Source organism: Hippopotamus amphibius, chromosome 9 (assembly GCF_030028045.1).
Source record: "Hippopotamus amphibius kiboko isolate mHipAmp2 chromosome 9, mHipAmp2.hap2, whole genome shotgun sequence".
Taxonomy (NCBI): Eukaryota; Metazoa; Chordata; class Mammalia; order Artiodactyla; family Hippopotamidae; genus Hippopotamus; species Hippopotamus amphibius.
This window is the reverse complement of record NC_080194.1, coordinates 133,215,888-133,240,731: the sequence shown is the minus strand read 5'-3', so window position 1 is coordinate 133,240,731 and position 24,844 is coordinate 133,215,888. Positions and strand designations below refer to the sequence as shown.

Below are 24,844 nucleotides of genomic sequence, written 5' to 3'. Positions count from 1 at the left end.
AATTGCAGTATTTATGAAAATGTTTGGCCTATATTTCTAGACTTTGCCTAATTGACTTCATCCTTGATTACTAATACTCCCATCTTATTAGCTTTTTTTGGTATTTTAGTATGACTCTGCTACCCAGGAAACCACAGACTTCAGCATAATACAAGAATACCTCAACTGAGATACACTGATTGTTAACTTTATGTAATCTTAAGATAAATTCTGGTTAAAAAGGGAGAAATATCTAAACGCTTCTTTACATTTTGCTGATCTTTCTTATGTGCCTTAGAAAGGATCCCTCCACCCTCGCCCCAATCTTAGATCACATCTCGATGTTAGAATTCTAGTGGCTAGAATTACCCCAAAAGTCTAAATATTAATAGTTTTCAACTGACAGTGTTCCAGAAAGGACTAAAAGAATATCCAAGGCAGAGAGGACACTACACTTACTTCGGTCCACAGTAAACTGAGCAATATGTAAAAATCTTAAAAGTGCTTGAAGTATGTTTAAATTGACACCAAGATCTAAATTCACCTTATGGACTACCAAAATTTAATCTCAGAATGATCTTTTCTCTAAAGAAGCAAAAAACATCAAACTTTGCTTTGTTTTACTGGATAGGATATACTGTTTTCATCACAACTTCAGGGTCTCAGGACAATGGTTCTTTGTCATCATGGCACCATGAAAGGAAATGTCAGGAAAACGCTGTTGTTTAACAATGGATACTTGAGCTTTAAAACTCAGAAAGAAAGCACTTCAAATATTAAAGACTGATCTTTCTCTTATTAGAAATTACTATGGAAAAGTTCTGCTATAAAAGAAGAAAGTCAGAGCTAATGTTCAAGCTGATTAGAGTTTTATAATATTTCAAGTATCTGCACTGGCTCCTCCTGAAAAGATGATACACTTGCCAAAGGCCAATCATTTTTCTCTGGTGAGTTCCTTTTTATTAGAATTTCTTTATGCAGCCGAGAGGGATAGAAACTAGATATTTAAAAACAAAACTTTTTTGTACTGTAGATTTTAAATCTACAATAAATGTGTTTTTAATATAGGATGTAGCAGAGATCTTAAGATGGCAGTATGCAAATAAGAAATTCAAGATGCAATTATTCTTTAAATATTTCCATATTCCAATCCTCGAAATGAATGAGTTGAATACAAATCAAAAACATATGCTTTGTGGGGGGGAATCGAGGGGGGGGCGTCAAGGAAGGGAGGGAATATGGGGATATGTGTAAAAAAAACAATTGATTGAACCTGGTGTACCCCCAAAAAAAAAAAAAAAAAAAAAAAAAAAAAAAAAAAAAAAAAAACATATGCTTTGTATATTTAGTAGACGGATAGTTTATGTAGAATTCTCACTTTGTTAAAACCTGTCACCTAGGGGCTTCCTTGGTGGTGCAGTGTAAGAATCTGCCTGTCAATGCAGGGGACGCAGGTTCCATCCCTGGTCTGGGAAGATCCCACATGCCGTGGGGCAACTAAGCCTGTGCGCTACAACTGCTGAGACTGAGAGCCACAACTACTGAAGCCTGTGTGCCCTAGAGCCCACATGCCACAACTACTGAGCCCACATGCCGCAATTACTGCAGCCGCAACAAAAGAAGCCCCTGCACTGAGAAGCCTGCACACTGCAATGAAGAATAGCCAAAAAACAAAAACGACGAAACAAAAAAACATCACCTAGCTTTACCCCTTGTTTCTGCAAACATATAGATATAAATTTAAGTGTTTCATTTATAGAACAAGTAGATGAACATTAAAACCCACTGGCACGGACTTCCCTGGTGGTCCAATGGTTAAGACTCTGCGTTTCCACTGCAGGAGGCCTGGGGTGCAGGCAAAAAAAAAAAAAAAAAAAAAAAAAAAAAATTCACCAGCACAATAGCTAGTGGACTTTTGCTCGGTACTTGAATACCTGATTAGTGAGGATCTACATGTATCCCTCATTTAAAAAAATCTATTATTTTAAAAAATTGTGGTAAAATATACATAACATAAAATTTACCAGTCAAAACATTTTAAAGTATGATTGCATGTCATTAAGTACCTCCAAATTGTTCTGCAACCATTACCATTATTCACTTCCAGAACCTTTCCATCGCCCCAAACTGAAACCCTGTGTTCATTAAACAACGTTCCATTCTCCCCTCCCCCTAGCCCCTGGCAACCACCATCTACTTTCTGTATGCATGAATTTAACTACTCTAGGTACCTCATATACGTCGAATCATGCAATTTTTCTTTTCTTTTTTAAAAAATAGATTATTTATCTATTTATTTATTGGCTGCATTGGGTCTTGGTTGCTGTGCACAGGCTTTCTCTAGTTGTAGTGAGTGGGGGCTACTCTTCATTGTGGTGCGCAGGCTTCTCAGTGCGGTGGCTTCTCTTGTGAAGCATGGGCTCTAGGCGAGCAGGCTTCAGTAGTTGCAGCATGTAGATTCAGTAGTTGTGGCTTGCAGGCTCTAGAGCACAGGCTCAGTAGTTGTGGTGCACAGGCTTAGTTGCTCTGCGGCATGTGGGCTCTTCCTGGAACAGGGATTGAATCCATGTCCCCTGCATTGGCAGGTGGATTCTTAACCACTGCACCCCCAGGGAAGTCCCCAATTTTTCTTTTTGTGACTGGCTTATTTCACTTAGCATAATGTCCTCAAGGTTCATCCATGTTGTAGCTTGTGTCAGAATTTCCTTCTTTTTAAGGCTGAATAATACTCCAGTGTATGTAAACCACATTTTGTTTATCCATTCATTTGCTGATGGACACATGGGTTAATTCTACCTTTTGGTAATGCTGCTGTGAGCATGTGTGTACAAAATTGCTGTTCAAGTCCCTGCTTTCAGTTCTTTTGGTCATATACCCAGAAGTGGAACTGCTGGATCACATGGCAATTCTATTCTTAACTTTTTGAGGAACTGCCACAACATTTTCTATAGTGGTTTGCACCATTTCACAAGTCCACCAAAAGCGTACAAGGGTTTCAGTTTTTCCAGATCCTTGCGGACAGCTTGTTAATTTCTGTTCTTTTTGATATTTGCTATTCTAATGGTATGAGGTGGTATCTCGTGGTTTTGATTTGCATTTCTCTAGTGATTAGTGATGCTGAGCATCATTTCATATGCTTGTTGGTCTTTATATATCCTCTTTGAAGCAATGTTTATTCAAGTCCTTTGCCCATTTAAAAATCAGGTTATTTGTTGTTGTTGCTGATTTGTGTGAGTTTTTTATATATTCTGGATATTAGCCCCTTATTAGCTACATGATTTGCAAATATTTTCTCCCATTCTGTGGGTTGCTTTTCACTCAGTTGATAGTGTGTTTTGATGCACAGTTTTTAATTTTGATGAAGCCTAATTATCTGTTTTTTCTTTTGTTGTCTGGTCATATCTAAGAAATCATTGCCAAATCCAATGTCATGAGGATTTCCCCTATGTTTTTTCCCTGAGTTTTATATTCTAGCTCTTATATTTAGGTCTTTGCCCATTTTGAGTTAATCTTCATATATGGTGTTAGGTAGGGATCCAACTTCACTCTTTTGCTTGTGGACATCCAGTTTTCTTAAACCATTTGTTGAAAAGACTGTCCTGTTTCCACTGAGTGATGTTGACACTTTGTCTAAAATCATTTGACCATATATGTGAAGATTTATTTCTGGGTTCACTATTCTATCCCATTGGTCTGTATGTCTCTGTCTTTATGCCAGAACCACCCTTTTTATTGTTGTAGTAAGTTTGAAATCAGGAAGTATGAGATCTCCAACTTTATTCTTTTTCAAAATTGTTTTGAATATTTGGGGTCTCTTGAAATTCCATATGAATTTTAGAATAAATTTTTCTACTTCTCCAAAAAATTGTCATTGGGATTTTGATAGGAATTGTACTGAATCTGTAGATTGCTTTTGGGTGGTACCGACATCAGCACAATATTAAGTCTTCTAATCCATGAGCATGAGATGTCTTTCCATTTATGTGTTTGATTTTGATTTTTTGTAGTCATTCCTTTCTCATTTCCTTTGTGTACATTCTATAGACATTTTCATTGTTGTTGCCATGGGGATTGCACATAACACCCTTAAGTCATGACGTCTGACTTATACTGATACTGATACCAACTTCAGTAATATACAAGAACTACTTTACAGCCATATCGCCCCAGTTTTTACTACTGATGTCACGAATTACATCATTATATATTATGTAGCCATTAACACAGATTTATAATTTTTGTGCATTGTTACTTAAATCCTGTAGAAAACAAAAAGTGGAGTTCTACACCAAAATTACAGTAATTCTATTCCTTCTATTTGTCCATGGATTTACCTTCAGCAGAGACTTTATATTTCTGAATGGCTTTGCGTTATTGTCTAGCCTCCTTTCATGTCAACTTAAGGACTCCCTAGCATCTCTTACAGGGCAGGTCTCATCATAATGCACTCTTTAGATTTTTGTTTGTCTGGCTTTGTTGTTTTAATTGCTCCCTCATTTTTGAAGGACAGTTCTGCTGGATATAGAATTCTCGGTTGACAGTTTTTTCTTTCAGCACTTAAATATACCATCAAAATATGTCTTCTGGCCTGCAGTGTTTCTGTTCAGAAATCCACTGATATTCTTATTGGGAAATTTCCTCAAATATGTGATAAGTGACTTTTCTTGCTGCTTTCAAGATTCTGTCTTTGACTTTTGACAGTTTGATTTTTATGTGTCTCAGTGTGGATCTCTTTGGGTTTATTGTCTTCGCAGTTCATCGAGCTTCTTGGATTTGTATATCCATGTATTGCCTCAAATTTGCAAAATTTTGGGCTATTGTTTCTTCACTTAGTTTCTCTGCCCCGTTCTCTCTCTTCTCCTCTGGGACTCCCATGATGCCCACACTGATCAGCTTGATTGTATCCCATAAGTCCCTTAGGCTCTGTTCACTTTTCTTCATTCTTTTTGTCCTCAGACTCAATAAGTTCAAATGACCTGTCTCCAAGTTTGCTGATACTTTTTGCTGTCTGTCTGAGTCTGCTGTTGAACCTCTCTAATGGATTTTTCAATTCAACTTAGTATATTTTTCAGCCCCATAATTTTTTAAAAATAATTTGTTTATGTTCTCATTTTGTTCATATATTGTTTCCCTTATTTCTTTTAGTTCATTGCTTGTGTTTTCCTTCAGCTTTCTGAGCATATGTAAAACACTTATTTTAAGTGTTTTTGTTTAGGAAGTCTGATGTGAGTATTTCTTCAGGGATAGTCTCTGGAGATTATTTTGTTGCTTTGAATGGGCCATATTTCCCTGTTTCTTTGTATGCCTTTTTTTGGCAACGAGCAGAGGGGTGGGGAGGGAGAGATTTGTATCTTTGGTTTAAAATTGGGCATGTGGAAAACATCCACCTCTCCCAATCTTTGCAGACTCTTGTTGAAGACCTTCACTAATTTTATGGGCCTCTGGGCCTTGGGATTAACTCTGGGTGGAGCGTTAAGGTTTTGTCAAGTCTTTTCTGAGCATGTGTCCTATCGGGGCCTAAGTGTGTGGTTTTTTGCTTTGTTCTGTTTTTTTAAATTAAAAATCTCCCCTTATGCATGGCTGCTTTTAAATATCTTAATTCCCCAGAGTCTCACCTTAGCTTCTCAGGGCCTTAAAGAGTTCTATTGCCTTCTTCAGCCTGCAATCTACTGCCCTCAGGTATCTGGGTCTGCAGTTCCTCTACAATTTCCACATGATGTGGCTCCTACCACTACCTTGTACTGCCTCTGCTAGCCTGAGATCCAAACTATGCACTTTCCCCAGTCTGAGTTCTGAGTCAAACAAGTCAGAAACTAGTCCCCTGGCCAGCCCACAAGAGGACAGAATGTTGCAAACAAACTCTGCTCTACTTCTTCCATCCTGAAGGAAGGGACTGGGTATTGGGCCATTTTCTCGGATGGTGCCATGCTGCGAAGGGTGTGGGCGAGGGTGAGTGAAAACACCGTGACACTGTCTATGTTTTTGAATGTGGCTTTTTCTTGATCGGGTGTTTGGCTGGTGTAGATCTCTGACTGGTTTCCAGAGCTCTTATAAAGTTATTTTAGTCAGTCTGTAGTTTATTTAATGCTTCTGTGACAGAATGAGGATCTGGGCTTTCCTATTCTGCTGTATTGTTGATGTGCATTCCCTTTAAAGTGAGGCAGTGTTAAGTATGCAGATACATGCACAAAAATCTTGATGTGAGTCTATTTATTAGTACTTCTAATTTTTAATAGTTCAATTATAACCAACACTACAACTATTAAAATAATGCCACATGGCAGAAGGGTGATTAGTCACAGTATCGCCAATGACTCTAATCATTAATGAATTTATTACTTTTGGTGGGAACTTCGTAACATTAAAATTTCATTAATACTTTAGGACAGAGCTAATGTCCACCTTATTTAAATACAGTCCTCTTTATTAAGTTGTCACATATTATTTATTATATTCTCCAGAATCATGTAGAATGCCTATTATAACCTTGGTGTGACCGTGGTGGTGATTCACAAGTTAGTTAAAGTGACCATCAGGTGCCAGAATGTGGAAGCATAATAAATATTAAAATTACTGATATTCATTTTTGGTAACTGAATTATGTTACTTGAGTAGACTATATAGTAGAGAAAAAAATGTTATGTATGTATTTCTTAGGTATTACAAATAACAGTTGTTACTATGAGTTATAACAGGATGACACAGAATGATGTGCTGGAAAAGTCTTAAGAAAAATCTCACACTGTTGGCCTAATAAGAACAAAGTCATTAGTTCAAATCCCAGGCAGGCCAGACAGATGCTTTTTCATGACATCTGCCCCAGATAATCCACGTAAAGTAAGTCGTTCAGTGCCTGAACAACACAGAAGTACATGCTCAGCAAGTGTGGGCCATTATTCTTTATCATCTCAATTATACTCTATAAAAATTTGTTTATTAATAAATAAATAAATAAATAAGAAAGGCCTATTCTGCATAATGCACTATTTTAGGCACTTTTCTGTTGGTTACAGGAGAGCTGAGTTAAGAATGAGGGTGGTATACAACTTCACAGTTAATGCTGGAAACCAGCTCAAAAATCTATAAATAGTGGCAGACTCCTCTTGATACATAAGTTATAAAAAGCATAATTGAAAGGGTAATAATAGGAATTACAGTCAATATCTTTGATGTCCTATTCAGGCCTTTATTGATATATATTTGTAATAAAAGTCTAATTCTGATTATTTAGTATTTGTATACATGGCTTATGTATTAGACCTTGCTCATTCTCTTTGTTAGTTTAAACCTAAAATTTCTCTATTATTTGGCAAAAGGTCATCTATCTGAAAGTTACTTGAAACAATGGGAAAAAATAGTTTACCAAATTCTCCCAAGCTTGTCTTCCTGAAAACACACAGAGTAAGTGACCAACAAGGTTCCTTTCAGTACTACTTTGAATTTGAAAATGAACACAGATCCTATCAGATCATACTTACAGTTAAACATCTGGGTGTTTATAATAAATGATTAATTAAATGACTTAAGAAATCATTGAGAGAAAAAAAGGCCTCAGATTAAAAGGACCAGTGTCACAGCTCCTGGTACCCATGTGTGGCTTACTGTTCTTAATTTTCTACAGCTTTCCATTGTTCAGGAGTTGCTTCAGCATAAAAATAAATTGAACTCCAATATGTGATGTGTGTTTCATTATTTTGGCAAATTCCTTTCCAGCTGTACTTTGATCAGAATTGAAAAGACAAGAGAAAAGTCCAAGAGCAGTTTTAGTCTCTTACAGACCACACAGAAATACATATTTCAAAGAATTTACATTTTGAAGGATGTGATTGTGTATTATACTGTTCACACTGTGAGGTCATTAGCTTTTTAGCACTGGGATTGTGAAATAGGTGCCTGAAAAATCTGGTTTTTGCCTAGATATTATGTGTTAAAATTTTCTTTTTTTTTTGGTAGCGAATGTTTCTTTTATTTGAATACTTTCCTGTAGGACTTAAACTTCTGGTATCTGTGTGTTCTGAAAAAGAATTAAGGACACTATATGTGATAAGGCACTTTGAAATAAAGCAAGGCCTACAGAAATCTTGAGTCTAATTTTCTCCCAACTAATTACCTGTAAGTATAACTTTTAAAGAACCTAAAAGAAATTCCCTGAACTGGTCTTGAACTTTATATTAGGCCAAGTATGACTGAACAGGAAAATTAGAAAAATGTGTTTAAGCCATAGGATTAAATGTGCAGCATAAAATGATGATTAATCACCATATGAAAAAACTTGGTTCAGGTAAACAAGAAGCAAAGCGAGATTCACGTCAGAGCCACTCAAAAGCGTGGTCTGTGGACCTCTATTACCTGCCAGTGACAAGGACAGGAAGTCTTAGGAAATTTGATGTCACCCCACTACTTTTATTTTACAAGAGGATTAGTCCATAATGCATTGGAAATTAGACTATATAAAAAACAAACATATTATTCCTTCACTGCAGGCAGCTTGAGCACCATTGAACTAAGTTCACCATCAAACTCTTACACCAAGTTTCCATTTTAAAAGATTAAAAACTAAGAATATCAAAGAACACCCAAAACACATGATGTTTATATTGCTGTTTTAAAGTAAGGGGCTATCCCTGCCCTCTGGAAACTTGATGTCCAATGAGAAGCAATGTTTTCAGGTACTTTCCCTTAAACTACAAATATGAAAGTAATTATATTTAGGGAGATAAATATATTTTAAATATATATCAAGTGAGATGCCTGGACAAATTCTATTAACAAACACTAGATAACAGTGAAAATAATTAAAGTATAAAACTTGCCAAAACAAAACCTAATTATCACTTCTAGACACAAAAATCCCAAAGACTTTATAGGCATCATAAAGCTGACCTTTGCAGTTGATTTAAAAAAACAAAAACAAAACAAATACCTACAACATACTTAAGGATTATCTTTCTCTGACAGCAATATAGCACAGTTAACATGGAGATACTTCTTTAATTGCATGAATAAAAGTATAATATTAAGAATCTTTGTCAGAATCCTTATAAATACTAAAACATTTCATCAAAGGGAATTTTATAAAGGACACAAAATTTAAGAAGGTTTCAGGTGTACGGTGCAGGAAATATATAATGGGTAAAGGTGCAGTTAGCCAGCCCTGATTCCAGGTTCTTTTACTTGAATGTGTAAGTAGGGACTGTACCACTCTCTAAAGTCGGTCTTTTCCCAAAGGCACCTATTGACAGATAAAAAGCAGACTATTAATGGTCTGCGCGTAGCAGGCAGAACTGGTTGAAACAACATAAAGAGTGTTATAAAAACTAATGATTAAGTTCATGAATGACCTGAGGCTTAGTGTGTGCTGCACTGGCAATAAATGGGCTGTATTTATTCTTCAAGAAACACTGCTATTTCTTTCTTCTTTCAAGAATTCTGGAATGTCAGCCCACTGGGTGGGACTGCCTCTGGTTAAAGTTTCTCACTTACAAACTTAACTGGAGACCAAGTTTCAAGACCAAAGCTAAGAACTCAATACTACAAGCAGTTCAGGGAAAAGGAAAATGACAGTCTCTTACACAGATGGAACTGTCATGAAGCCGTTACCAGGTAGATGGCTGAGGTGACAACAATTCTCTATTACTAAAAGCTAAGGCCATACTAATAGCTGTTTGATGTCCTGACCTACTCAGAAACAGAGAACAACCCAAATGGATAAGTAGAATTGTTTTCTAATGGTATTTACTTGCATATTTGACATTCTTTTTAGCCCTATTTTTTAAATAAATAAATAAATTTATTTATTTACTGGCTGTGTTGGGTCTTCGTTGCTGCACATGGGCTTTCTCTAGTTGTGGCGAGTGGGGGCTACTCTGTTGCGGTGTGCAGGCTCCTCATTGCTGTGGCTTCTCGTGTTGAGAAGCATGGGCTCTAGGCGCGTGGGCTTTAGTAGTTGCGGCATGTGGGCTCAATAGTTGTGGCACACGGGCTTAGTTGCTCCGTGGCATGTGGGATCTTCCTGGGGCAGGGATTGAACCTGTGTCCCCTGCATTGGCAGGCGGATTCTTAACCATTGCGCCACCTAGGAAGCCCCAGCCCTATTTTTAAAGCTCAAAACCAGGGTGCAGCAGATACGTGAGAACAGTAGGGGCTGGTCTCCCTTCTCCCCTTTCCTGCCTGCTTAGACCTCAGACCATGGGCTGGTCGCTGCCCCTTCTCCTTCCTCCAAGCCAGGTTCCGGTGAAGATGAGGGGCCAGTCACATGTGCCCTGTAAACTCTGACAGGAGACTATGAGGTGTAGCCACTCACACTACCTCTGATGGCTCCAAGGGGAGAGGCTCTACTCTTGAATGAGACAATACAGACACAGCCTCTACAAGCCCGTGCCAGCCAGCGCTCACGGTGCCAACATTTATTGAGCACTTCCTGTACCAGGCCCTTCACTAGGTGTTGAAGACACACACACAGACACAGACACACAGACACACACACACACACACTGCTCCCCCTGTTTCAGATCATGGTGATAAATGCAGTGAAGATAATGCTGAAAGTCCCTAACAAATAAATATTCATGAATGAGAAGAAATGCCATAAGAAAACATGCAAACATTTTTAATTCCCAAACTTCCATATTTCTCTGAACCCAGGCCTCCCCTGGTGAAAGGGTTAAGGCAGATAATTGCTAAACTCCTTTCCAATTCAAAAATTCTATGATGCTTGACTTTAACAAGTACATTTTCTACTGAACTTGACCAATTAGGAAGTTTAATAGTTTTGACTTTAACCACTATTAAAATTTGAGTAAGGCAAAAACACCATAAAGAAAGAGAAAAAAACAACAAATTATGTGCAGCATGAGTTCTTATAAAACCAAAAGAAATACACTCATTGAAAAATAAGAAATGTGAGTTTCCAATGCAATTATCAAAAAATATTAGATTCTTTTGCATGCACTAGATTCTAAGTTCTCTATATAATCTGATGCATAATAGGTGCTTGATAAATATTTGCTGCACAAATGAATTCAATCTAACCAAAATTAAGGGGCCAATTAAAACATTCAAATCTCCAAATAGTGTGCAAGGTTTTAAGTAACGACATTATCTACTTGTGATAAAGACATAGTGACAGTGGAAATCCGTATTACTTTCCTGCAAGGCAGTTGAAGTGCCTACATTTTGCCTAACAAAAGGCTGAAATACACTTCAGTATCTAGTAATAATTCAAAGAAATAATCAGACAAGTGCCCAACAATGCATGTATTAAAAAACCAGGGTGTAGTAAGAATGTGAGAATACAACAGGGGCACTTGTTGTGTGTATACAATGAAAAATAGGAAACAACTCTAGGTAACCAATAATAGGGAACTGGTTGAAAGAGATACAGTGTATCAGTTCAATTAAATACTAAGATATAAAAGCAAGGTACACATAACAGTTACCATATGACACAGCAATTCCACTCCAAGGTATATACCCAAGAGAAGTGAAAACATATGTCCACGTAAAATCTTGTCCACAAGTGTTCATAGCACCATTATTCATAATAGCAGATGTCCACTAACTGATGAATACACAAAATGTGGTATATCAACACAATGGAATACTACTTAGCCATAACAAGCGATGATGTACTGATACACGCTACAATATGGATGAACATTAAAAACATTACACTAAGTGAAAGAAGCCCAGTCACAGAAGACCAAATACTGTATGATTCTATTTACATAAAATGTCCAGAATAGGTAAATCCAGAGACAGAAAGTAGACTGATGGTTGCTAGGGCTGAGTGGAGGACATAACAGGGAGTGACTGCTGATGTACAGGTATGGGCTTCTTTTGGGGAAGATGAAAGTGTTCTGGAAATCAGATAGTGGTGAGAGTTGCACTATGAATATACTAGTAAATGCTGAATTACACACTTTAAAAGGGTGAATTTTCCCAGTGCCATTTTTTTTTACTTTTGCAGAAATAGAAAAATCCATCCTAACATTAATATGGAATCTCAAAGGACCCCAAGTAGCCAAAACAGTCTTGAAAAAGAAGAACAAAAGTTGGAGATCTCACACTTCCTGATTTCAAAATTTACTATGAAGCTACAGTAATCAAAACAGTGTGGTACCTACAGAGATATAGGCCAGTGCAATAGAATAGAAAGCCCATAAATAAATTCTTTTGTATATGACCAAATGATCTTTGACAAGAGTGCCAACACCATTCAGTGGGGAAAGGACAGTCTTCTCAACAAATGGTGTTGGGAAAACTGGATATCCACATGCAAAGAATGAAGTTGGATCTTTAGCTTATACCATACACAAATATTAAAGTCAATTAAAGACCTAAATGTATGATACCAAACTATGAAAATCCTAGAAGAAAACAGGATCCAATCAATCCAAAACAATCCAATTCATGACATTGGATTTGGCAATGATTTCTCAGTATGACACCAAAAGCACAGGCGGCAAAACCAAAAATACACAAGTGGGACTAGATCAAACTTGAAAACTTCTGTTCATTAAAGGTTACTATCAACAGAGTGAAAATGTGACACATGGAATGGGAAAATATTTGCAAATTATATATCCTGTAAGGGGTTAATATCTAGAATATATAAAGAATTCCTACAACTCAACAACAGAATAACAAATAACATGATTTAAAAGAGGGCAAAGGATCTGAGTAGACATTTCTCCAAAGATGATACACAGATGGCCAACAAGCATATATGAAAAGGTGCTCAACGCACTAATGATCACGGAAATGCAAACCATAACCACAGTGAGCACACTCAGTATCCTGTAATACTATAATGCAAAAGAATCTGAAAAAACATATATAAGTATATATACACACATACATATTTATATGTATAACTGAATAATTTTGTTGTACAGTTGAAACTAACACAACATTGTAAATTAACTATACTTCAATAAAAAAAACACAGTGAGATCACTTCACACCACTGGAAGAGCTACTATCAAAAGAACAGAAATTAACAAGTGTTGGTGAGGATGTGGAGAAATAGGAGCTCTTGTGCACTGCTGGTGGGAGTGTGACATGTTGCAACCAGTACGGAGAACAGTATGGAGGTTCCTTAGAAATTAAAAATAGAACTACCACATGATCCAACAATGCCGCTTCTTGGTATATGCCCAAAAGAACTAAAAGCAAGGTCTCGAAGAGATCTTTCCATGCTCATGTACTCATCATTATTCACAATAGCCAAGAGATGGAAGCAACCCAATGTCCCCTGAAGAATGCGTAAACAAAATGTGGTATATCCAGAAAATAAAATGGAACATTATTCAGTCTTAAAACTGAAAGAGATCCTGTCACATGCTACAACACTGATGAACCTTGAGGACATTGTTAAATGATATAAGCCAGTCGCAAAGGCAAATACTGTATGATTCCATTCATATGAGATATTCAAAGTAGTCAAACTCATTGAGACAGAATGGTGGTTAGCAGGCCTGGGGGAATGGAGAGTTGCTGTTTAATGGGTTTAGTTTCAGTTTTGTAAGACGAAAAAGTTCTGATTTTTGCACAACAATGTGAATATATGTAACACTACAGAACTGTACACTTTAAGTGGTTAAGAGGTTAAAAAGAAAAAAGGGTGGATTTTATGATACGTGAGCTACATCTCAAAAAAAAGTTACATGAAAAATTTTTAGTGAGTTACAAAACTATAAAATAAAAATGTTTATACAGAACAGAAATAAAATGTAAGAATCTATTGAAAATGTTAGTAGTTGGATTACATGTGAAAAAATCTGTATTTTTCTGCAGTTTCAGACTTTTCTTCTGGTGAAAATGTATTATCTTGATATATAAAAAACAAGGCATGTTCTCTGTTTATGGGTTAAAACAGGAAAGGTGATACCTGGGCTGGAGTGTTTGTAGTCACAGGAGATGGTGATTCACTAACTTTTGGCTCACTTGGGGACGCGGCGGACCCCTGCGACTCCTGGCTGGCTGGCTGGTCTGGAGACAAAGCATCACTGCTGTCTTCGTCAAATGAGAAATCACCCTGAGTTTGGGGATAGTCCTCCTTCCCAACACCTAAAGAAAGAAAGGATTCTTAATTTATCTTGGCCTTGGAATACCAAGGTTAAAAGGAAAAAAGGAGAAATATTATTCATTATAAGGACTTAAGAAGCTGGTTAAAAACAAAATTGAACACAATGTACTTCCCAGTGGAAGAACACACCACTACCTATGATGAATACTTGGGGAAAAAACTCAACCTGAATCAGAGCAAGTCTCTGGATCCAACTACTAGTTGTAGGAAGTACAGGAGATAAGAAAGCTTTTAATGACACCTCGGGATGCAAATGCATTCAGAAAAATCTAGAATGTGGAAATGTTAGAGGATAAAACAAGCCTGTTCATCAACAAATAAAAAGGAAAGAAAAGAGGAGGAAGACCCACCCACGAGACTGACTTCAGAGATGCATCAGCCAAAGGCAATGTGTGAATCTTGTTTGGATCCAACTTGGATCCAACATTTGGAATCCAACTGTTAAAAAAAAATTATAAGGCAAAATGGGGTTTGACTGGGTGTCTGTTGATAAGTCCCACTTCATGGAGCAGTGCTGCTATACGGACAGCTCACCTCTTGAGGCCCATTTCTTTGGAACTGAGTGGAATCACAGTGGACTGTTTACTTAGAATTACTGACCACAGACTGCCTAAGATTTAAATTCAGACTAACGCAAAATACGAAGTCCCCATGAGTAACAGAAACTATAATAGTTTTTTAAGTAGGATATTAACTTTTCAAAATTGCTTGCTGAAAAAGTGGCATTATTCTGGAAAAAAATTTTTTTCTGCTGAAGTTTATGCCAGAAAAAAATGGTAAGCATTAGTAACCAAGTATAATAAGGGATTAAATGGGCAGATTCTACCATTCTTAATGAATACATCTATACACATCTGGTATTCACCGTGCTGAACTAACACTGAACAAACTATTTTCCTTTTTTCCCCAGAAGTAAATTGAATTAAAATAATGAAAAATCTGTAAAAATCTTAAACAAAATAACAGAAACTAAACGTTATAATACAATAAGTTTAAGTTAGAAAACATGGTAAGAGAACTTAAAGACTTAAACATTGTAAAGCAACTATACCCCAATTTAAAAAAAAAAAAAAAGACTTAAACCTCAGATGCAACAAGAGGAATCTCTGTGTTAACTGGAAAGAGATGCTTGTCTTACAACACAGAATAGAGTAACAGTAATAGTGGGAATGAGTGCGAATGTTAATCCATTTCTCATTTACCCAGAAAACAATAGCCGTGATTGGCGCTGGCTTTTTCTATTAAGTTTTTCTTATCTAAAACTTCCAAGTTTCTTTTTCTCCCAGAAAATAGTAAAGTTTTAGAGTCTTGCCTATAATTGCTTCCTTAACACTGGAGTCTACAGGAAGGATGTTCTTCTCTACCAGCTCCATAGGACCAGGTCTTTGAGCAATCTTTTCATTCAGATCATCAGCCAGTCGAGCTCTTTTCAACTTCATCTGAGTAGCCTGTAGGGATGGCTCTGCAAATGTTTCTAAAAGAGGAAACACAGTTTTAACCATTACTTGAATTACTATTTCTATTCCATAATGTTATTTCAGGCCAACTAATTTGAACTGGTATAAACATATTTACGTGTTCTTAACATATTTATGGAGAGACAGTGACTGTTTAAGAATGCTCCTGTATACAATTTACATCTTCAGTCCTGGATAGCGTTATACTGTCTACACAATATGGATGTCCTCAGACTCAAATTAACATGAACTCAAGCCAAAAATGGGGTATTGCTATTGCTCATTTATGGCAGGATAGTCAAATTCACATTTATTAGGTATTGGGGATACAGAAGATGAACAAGAGAGATGTGGTCCACGGCTCAAGAAGTTTGCAGTTTTAGATTTGGCTCCATTGGAAAGTCAGCGCCTAGAAAGGGAGACGCTGTTATCTCAGGATATAAGCTTCTCTGCAGGAGCCAGGGGGAAGAGCTACAAATCATATCCTTAGATTGATTCCTGAGTGTCTCAGAGTCCTTCCTCATAATTAAGAATTTGGGGGCTTCCTAGGTGGCGCAGTGGTTAAGAATCCGCCTGCCAATGCAGAGGTCACGGGTTCGATCCCAGCTCCAGGAAGATCCCACATGCCGCGGAGCAACTAAGCCCGTGTGCCAAAAAAAAAAAAAAAAAAAGAATTTGGGTTTATTTCTGAATACATAACCTTGGGACATTCAGTTACATAGTAATTAATGGTCATATAGAAGCATCACCTCATCTACCCACAAATGCATAAAGTTGTATAACAGATGTGACATTACTATGAATATCATAACTCATTCATCTGCGTAATTCTGTCAGTTACCTGTGTTTCTGGTAACTCTCATTAACGCTGTATTATTACACTGTTCTAAATAATGTCTATGACTGATTAAAGATAATGATGAGGTGTTAACCTAATATTGAGTTGAAAGTCACTTGCTCCTGAGATTATTCAGTAGAAGGTCTTTTAATGAAATTCCCTGTAAGTAACCTCAGGATTATCTGACGTTCTTCATTCTGTAGGTCAGGTGTCCTGGCTGAGGCCCAAAGAACACTGAGACCCCAGGGCTGATAAACTGCCCTCCGGACAGCTGAGCACTCCTCTTTCCACCGGATGAATCATGTGCTTACCAAAAATCGATCTTGACGGTCCACGAAATAGCTCATCACTATTGTGGCTGCTGTTGTCAATATATAATTTAACTAAATGTTATGGGGAAATCATAAACTTCAATAAAATGATTATTTCGTGGAAACCTGAGTTAAATGCTTTGTAATGACTCGATAAAGTTATGTCATTAAAAAAAAAAATCACTGTCACATTACTTCGGGCAGCTAACAACTATAAGAGATTTGGGGGAAAATGATAAAATCTAGGATTTTTACACACAGATTGCTTTTCATCAGGTGTCTTTAACTTATGTTCTGCCATGAATGGAAATTGTAGACCATGTACAACGGCTATGCTTTACACAAGGAAGATGTGAACTCCACTCATTAAAGCCTTCCCCTCACATGAAGGTCCAACCCCTAAGTTGGAATATTGGCAAATAAATGCATGTTTCTGTAAGTTCAAATAACATGTATGCCCATCTCATTTTTATAATTTTCCTGTATAAACAACTCTGGCCTCAATCTTATCAGATAAAACCCTTCTAATCTCACAAGAAGATGACAGGTGGGGGAAGAAGACCATGCAAATCACTCTTAGGTTGATGTTTAAATGCTTTTGTTAAGATCTAGGCAGGACAGTCTCCTGCCTTTTCCTCTCTTCCACTGACACTATCCAAGTGATATCAGGAATGTTTGGGAAGAAAATATTCCAGAAGTAAATAATTAGAGGCTGGCATTTTGGTATGCTTCTGTTCCTGGTCTGAGTGCCTCATGAGGCCGAGGCTGGATTTCGGCTGCTGAACTTCAGGAAATAATTTAGACTTTTGCCTGCCAAGCATCCAATTCAATCAAAATTGGGATAATGTTAAAATAAGTTGGGGGTAGTTTTGAGGTATTTTTAAAATTATAGAGGAGACATTTTTTCTTACTTCAAAAATCTCAGCTTTAGAATAGATGTCCTAAAAACATCACTTATGGTCCATTCCTATACATAGTTAGGCTTTTAAATGCTGAGTAGTCTCTTTTTGGAAAAAAGCAGATATGATTCCTTTTGATAGTTAAATAAATTTGCCTTAGTTTAAATTACATTAATAAAGCCTGTTATAGTTAGAAGGCAAGTTGAAACAGACAGCATCGTTCCTACAAAAATGTCCCTTATAGGCCAGGATATTTTCAGGCACAGAAGGAGTGATTTACTAAGTTACTTACCAGCAAATTTGCTTCTCTGAAGATTCACTTATCCCTGACAGCTGGTAGCTGCTCCTACCCTACCACTGGAGTTCTGAAAAAGCTTCTTTAGTCCAGTAGACTTCTGAGAACACAACCCAAAGTAGACAAAGGCATATACCTCTCACCTCCCATCCCAGACTTGATGATAGTCACATAATCATAGATTATTTGGATTAGAAGAGACCCTACTCGGGGTTATAGACACCAGCTTGATAGCTGAAACTTCTTTACAACATCCTTAATGTGGTGTCAGCCTATGTTTATTCCCTACAGAACACTTCTCACAATCTGTAATTTATTTGTTTTGCCTGTGTATAATCTGTCCCTGCCACTAGAACGTAAGCTCCATGAAGGGGGCATCCGTCTGGCTCTCTTGGGTCTCTGGTGTCTAGCTTGCCGGCCAGTGAACTAACACCTCTAATAATGACAACTATATCACTTCCTAAAGATTTTATCCTGGACATATCTGACTGACCTTATGCAGAGCTATAATCTAATACTGTGTAACATAACCTAATTCTAATATGACCCCTATCATTAGGCCAGAGAAAACAAACCTAATCTCTCTCCTGCCTAATAACTGTCTCTAAATGTTTCAGAAGTTTCTGTACCTTCTCAAGGTTTAACACTCTGAAGACTATCACAGGGTCAAACTCCTAGTCTTGCTCAATAAATCAGTCAGTGAAGCAAAACAATGAAAGAAAATGTAACTCGGGAATTTATGGTGGAGATACCAGCTTTCAAGAATGCTCTGTCTTGGACTTCCTAGGTGGCACAGTGGTTAAGAATCCGCCTGCCAATGCAGGGGACATGGGTTCGAGCCCCGCTCTGGGAAGATTCCACATGCCGTGGAGCAACTAAGCCTGTGTGCCACAACTATGGAGCCTGTGCTCTAGAGCCCGTGAGCCACAACTATTGAGCCCATGTGCCGCAACTATTGAAGCCCACGTGCCTAAAGCCTGTGCTTGGCAACAAGACAAGCCACTACAATGAGGAGCCCACATACCACAATGAAGAGCAGCCCCCACTCACACTAGAGAAAGCCTGTGTGCAGCAATGAAGACCCAACACAGCCTATAAATTAAATTAATTAATTAAGTAAAAAAAAAAAAAGAATGATCTGTCTTTAGAGAGAAAAACACCACGGCCTCAGCCACATGTCTCACCAAAGATGGAATGGAACTGTCCTTACTAGCTTCCTAGGAGATGAGGCTCCGTCATCGAGAAAATATGGTGGGCCAAGTGGAGCTTGTTTGTAACAACGGGCAGATCAAGCTGGACTGCTGCAGGTTAAGCGGCAACAAAGAGAAAATGTCAGGTCTGGGCCTTGCCCCAGGGAGACATATGAGCAGGCGCACATCCCTCACTGATGAAGAAATCCTCTGGACTGAAAATGTTTTTCCAGAACAGTATGGTAGAGACACCTACAGCACCCCCAGCTGGCGGGGAAGAGTCAGTCCATCGACTGGCTATTTGGAGAATCAAACCTTCCCCATGTATCTAACATAACATTTTTAGCTTTGGGTCTTCATGTTGCTATCCAGTTTGGAGGATGTCAGCCTGTGGGGTAAAAAGTTATTAAAATGGGAATAAACACAAATGGCGGAATTCTCACTTCTTTTCTTGAGAAAATGTAGCAAAAGAAACAGAAATAAAACTTTTACCTTCTAAAATGTGCATCCTGACAAGTTCAGAACGATCTGGCCGGCTCCGAATCTTGTGCTTCAAAAAGTTTTCAGTCTTTGAGAGAGAGAGAGAGAGAGAGAGAGAGAGAGAGAGAGAGAGAGAGAGAGAAAGTCTTACTATAAATTGTTTATGACATTGTAGTTTTACATTTTTTTATCAAGGTACTCCATTTAAATACATTGTATACTCTTTTGGTCATGGTTTGGAGAGGAAGAAAAGAGTAGAAATTAGTACTTTGAAAAGCTATTTTCCAATACATGATTTAAATTGCAGTCTTCAGAACTGTACAGCGATTTGAAGTGTATGCTGGTATAAGGTTAGCATTTTATAAACTTTTATTTTAAAACTTGGAAAAGGCAAAGGCTCAGAATTTTGAAGATGTCTTTTGAACAGACAGAGGATTTGAACATTCAAGTATCTAAAATCAATAAAATCTACGCTTCAGGTTAAGTAAAAATCCACCTAGATAACACATTTCCTCAAAATCCTAATGTATTTTCTTTGATGAATTCATATCCTTAATCATATTTTATTATTCAGAACTGTACTTGGTTCTAAACAATATGGCTTTAAAATGGGTTTTGTATTTTATGAGACTCTAAGTGATCATTATTGCATCCTGGGAAAATTTTCAGGAAATTTTTGGAACATGCTTATTTTCATATTGCATGATAGAATTTTCCTCCAAAACAAAAAGAACAAATAATGGCACTTTTAAAGAAAAATAAAAAGCGTCAATTTAATGTGCGACTATAATGGAGTCATCTTAGAGAATAAAACAGAGCTGAATATGGCGATATTCCTTATTCAGCCAAATTCTCCCACGCTTGGTCAAATGTACTGCTAACAAAGACCCAGGAGGGAAGCCAAGGAAGGATCTGGTGTCAGAACATCAGTTAGGCTATCCATCTGCAGGGGTAACAAATGGCAGAATTACTCCATCATTATTCTAAAAACTGTTGTTATGCCCCCAAAGCAAGAAAAAAGTGTGATTTGTCCTTTATGTACACAACTAGTTACTAGTTTTAAAAGAACAAAATTTGAATGTCCCGTATTTTCTACAAACCTCCAAGATAAAACTACCCCAGGACATATTACTCTCTATGCCGTGTATCCTGAAAATACACCATAGTTTCTCTTTGACATATGTAGGAGTGAGACTGTTACTTGTCCACAGGTACTTTGATACCAGAGAGAGAAGCAGAACATTTTAAACTGAAATTTCTTACTCTGGCTCGTTCCAAGCTTTTTATCTGCTCATGGAATGCCGCTGGGCTCTTCAGGGCTGTGAGAGGAAAAGAAATCATTTCCTTGGTATAAACAGAGGAGTTAAGACTTCAGTCAAACATTACAGTGTACCATGGTGATGTTTTCTCTTAAGCTTACTAGTGTGCCTCTACACTTCCATTTATTTCCTAGTTCCTTGAGGAGATCTGCAAAATCGAAACCTTAAATGTTTCAGCATTAAAATGTGTGTCACAAATAAAACAAGCGAACAATTAGAACAGAGTTGTATACATAACGACAATGTATATATCAGGTCAGACTAGTCCCAGCCCACAGCAGGGGCACGTTACCATCACCAGGGGAGCTGTCTGACGGTTCCCGAGCAGGTCTTTGCTCTTATGGCCATACAAGCTACTGGGAAAAGCCCAGATGTCCTCGGGGCACTTCATGTTGGAGTGATCTAGCCTTGAACATGAGGACACTGCAGTCCACGTCCAAGAGATCAGAGTTAGCACCACTGAGCACCCACAATACGCTCAGCCCCAGGCTCTGCGGCCACCACAGTTATACTGCTGCAGACCATCACGACAGCCTTGTGAGGAGGGATTAGCCCCAGTACAGATGAGAGGCTCAAAGGGGTTAAATGAATTCTTGAAGTTACACAGCTAGATGGTGGTCAAAGTGCGATTTAAACCTAGAATTTTGAATCTGGCAGGTGCCTGAATTTTGAATCTGGCAGGTTCCTGCTCTTTCTACCAAACCACAATGCAATTCGCTCTAAACACACAGTGGTTCCTTAATATGTTAACTGCTAGTACATTAAATATTCCAGAGTCCCAGAGAGAGAGAGTGTGTTTATTAAAACATCACCTACTACAGTATTTCTATCATCTTTGCAAAATCTTCTGTGTGTATGTCCACCGCTGTCTGATTACACCCTGCATTTATCACCATGGTCAGTCAGAGGATGTGGATGGGATACAGGACTAGGCTTACCTGGGTGGTCACCTCCCAGAGTTGCCCTATCAGCTCTTAACATTCTTTCCAACTCTGGTACTTAAAAGCATTGCAAAGACTCAAAGAAGCCCAGACCTGTTAAAAGCAGACTACAGCAGGCCTCGCAGTGGTGTGTAAAGCACCAGACTTTGATCCTGTTTGATTGGTTCATATCAGGAATGTAGCGGTGGAGAAATCTGGCAGATTACCAAACCAGCTTCTGATAACTGGTTTTATCACATCGCTAGATTTAAAATATGTAGATACTCAATTAATAGTAGTTCCGAAAAAAGAGTTTTCACTGGGGAAAACATTTCTTTATCACAGAGAAAAATCATTCCTTATTACAAACCAAAAAAAGGCAATAGCAATGATTGTGAAGACTGGGAAGCATAAGTGCATTCTGTAATTTCCTTCTAGTTTTTTAAAGCCAAATAAGCTACTTCTTAGAGAAATAAATTTTTAGACAAAAACCCCAAAATAATCCTAATAGCCTATACAAAACAACTACTCTTCTCCTCTAAAATATAAAATCACCTCCAAATTTGGTGATTAAAGATAACAAAAACAACTTGGGCAAATATTCTAAAATTAATCAACTCTCAAAAATGAAGGAATGAATCCTAGAGCTACTCGGGAAAATAACTGTGCTTGGGCAAGAAAGATTTTATTAATTACAAATAGAATGTTTATTAGTCCCGTAATTGAGATACATAATTATACAGACCATACTTATAGCATCAAAGATAATTAATCTGAATTAAAGTAGAACCAGATTTTGAAGTAACTTATCATGTTACTTTTGCACATATCATTGGATTCATTATCTAAAGTGATTACTTCAGTTATTTAAAAACTAAAGCTAATGCTGAAGTTTGAAGTAAGAACTGATATTAGCCTAATTACAGAGCTTTAAAGGTGTTCTTTGATAATATAAAATTCATGTCCATCTTTTAAGCTGCATCTGGTTTCCAAAATTTATTTTACATGATTCCGATTGGGTGGCAACGCTGATGCCTGGTTTTTTCTTATCAATTGTATATGGATTATACGGATACCACTGGGAGTCGCGTGTGATACAGCTTCTCCTCAGACACGCCCATTCTGTTACATCACATTAGAAAGGACAATGACACGTGACTCTTACGTGGCATGATGCCCTGGTCCACTAGTTGTTCTCTCGTCCTCCTTTGCTGCAGCCTCAGCTGGAGCACTGTGAAAAGGAAATAATCACCATTGGAGTTTATAGGCAACTGTAGGGTCAGAGGAGGTACAATTAAGCTTAATTCAATATCTTCTATTTCATAACTGAATAAGGATGCTACCTGGCACCATTCAACCTGCCAAAAAAAAAAAAATTAGTTTGTGATTCCTGCCTGTTGGGTGAACTCTGAAGTTCTCTCAGCTTATCTTTTGTGTAGTCAGTTAATAATCTTAAGTTGATGATTAAAGCTAAGTATTTGTTCTTGAAATACCATTACATCGTACTCAACAAATAAACAAAAATAGCTGGCTTATGTGTTGTCTTATTAGTAAAAATAGAAATGTGAGAACCCTTGACATTCCTTAGTTTTTAAAAAACAAGTTAATAGCAAAAATGTATTTTAAGGAAAGATTAATGTATTTGGAGGAAACCACTCCATCTGGAACAAATTTTAAATAGCAATAATGAAGGCCAACTTCATAATAAAAATTAGACCTATGAGATATTACTAATGACCCAAAGGAAAATTTCTGAATTAAGACCTTAAAGTTTAATAATCTTTGCATAAACATAACACTGCACCTCATTCTAGAAGTTCTAAGAAAGCCACATTAATTGACACCTAATCATTTTAATTAAGAGTAAATAAAGCATTAAACTTGCAGAAAACAAGGTATGCATCACAAAATGTGGAAATCCTGTTTGCCAAATTTAACAAAATATATTTTTTCCCCTAGATTTCTCAAGCAGATTCCTCTCATAGCAGCTCTATGTTTCTGTCTGGAAAGTGAGCTGATTTCAAAAAAGAGTAATATATGAAGTAACTCTGAAAAATATTTTCCTTGGTTTACCTTACATTGAATTTTAAGTTTCCATTTTTAATTTTTGTTTCAAACTATGGATGAAAACCAAGGTTAGGATGATTAAGGTTCCGCTTAAGGGCAGTCAATATACAAACAAACAAACAAAATTACCTATGTGTATTTCTTAAATGGTGGGGAAGGAAGACAATTTTTCAGCAAGGGCGTGATAAGGCTGGCTTGGACCAGGCTCAAATGCATGCACATAATGGCTTCTACTTGCAATTAACCCTGAGACCTGAAGATGCAGGGCCTGTGGCCTTCATACCCTTTGCTTTTTGTTTGCCCTTGTGCTGACTGCAGAGCAGAGCCCAACCTTAGATATACTTCAAAAACAGTCCAGACTGTAAAATGGCTTTTAAATATATTTTCATATTCATTGCTAGATATGAACGTCATCCTTTATTTAATACTGAAAAAATTTTGTATCTGCTTCTTTTGGGGGCCATAGGATCGCAAAGCTTCACTGACATCCCATTGAGAACTGAAGCAACTGGTGTAAGATTCTATTACACACAGCAAAAGAAAACATTAGAGTCAAAAAAATGTATGAACGTTTCTCACATTAAAATGTTTTGTGGTTCTCTGAATCAATTATGCTCTAACACAAAGATCTTTTCCCTGATAACTTACAGTTTATTGAGAACAGCATGTTCCCACTGTACTTTACTAGGAACAAAAATAACCAAGGAGATGACCTGTGGATCTGACAGCACCCAAATGCCTGCATACTCCGACATTCTTCTATGAATGCCGAAGTTAATGCTTGTCTGAAAGCAAGGTGGTCACATTCAAGAGGCAGAATCCCAAGAAAGGGAATACTGAGAGGCGAAAAGGGTCAGAACCATCTCTAGTTCAAAGGCTGACACTTCTGGAACATGGTGGCCCATGCCTGCTGAAGAATCTCTGGCAGTAGTGTTTTTCCTTTCTCCCATGGGAGTCTTCAAAGAAAGGAATAAAATAGAAAGGGTAATGAAAACATCAA

At 37.4% G+C, this 24,844-nt stretch overlaps 1 protein-coding gene across 16 annotated transcripts in view; it reads right to left on the bottom strand.

Moving 5' to 3' along the window:
* MRTFB (myocardin related transcription factor B) overlaps positions 1-24,844 on the bottom strand; it is a 284,571-nt gene that overhangs the window by 31,733 nt on the left and 227,994 nt on the right. For all 16 annotated transcript variants that reach the window (XM_057748312.1, XM_057748313.1, XM_057748318.1 and 13 more), the window contains 5 exons: positions 22,943-23,008; positions 20,802-20,857; positions 19,551-19,626; positions 15,381-15,542; positions 13,871-14,049 (listed from right to left, as the gene is read on the bottom strand). In XM_057748312.1, the coding sequence (XP_057604295.1) occupies positions 13,871-14,049; positions 15,381-15,542; positions 19,551-19,626; positions 20,802-20,857; positions 22,943-23,008 (539 nt within the window). The remainder of the gene's footprint in view (positions 1-13,870; positions 14,050-15,380; positions 15,543-19,550; positions 19,627-20,801; positions 20,858-22,942; positions 23,009-24,844) is intronic.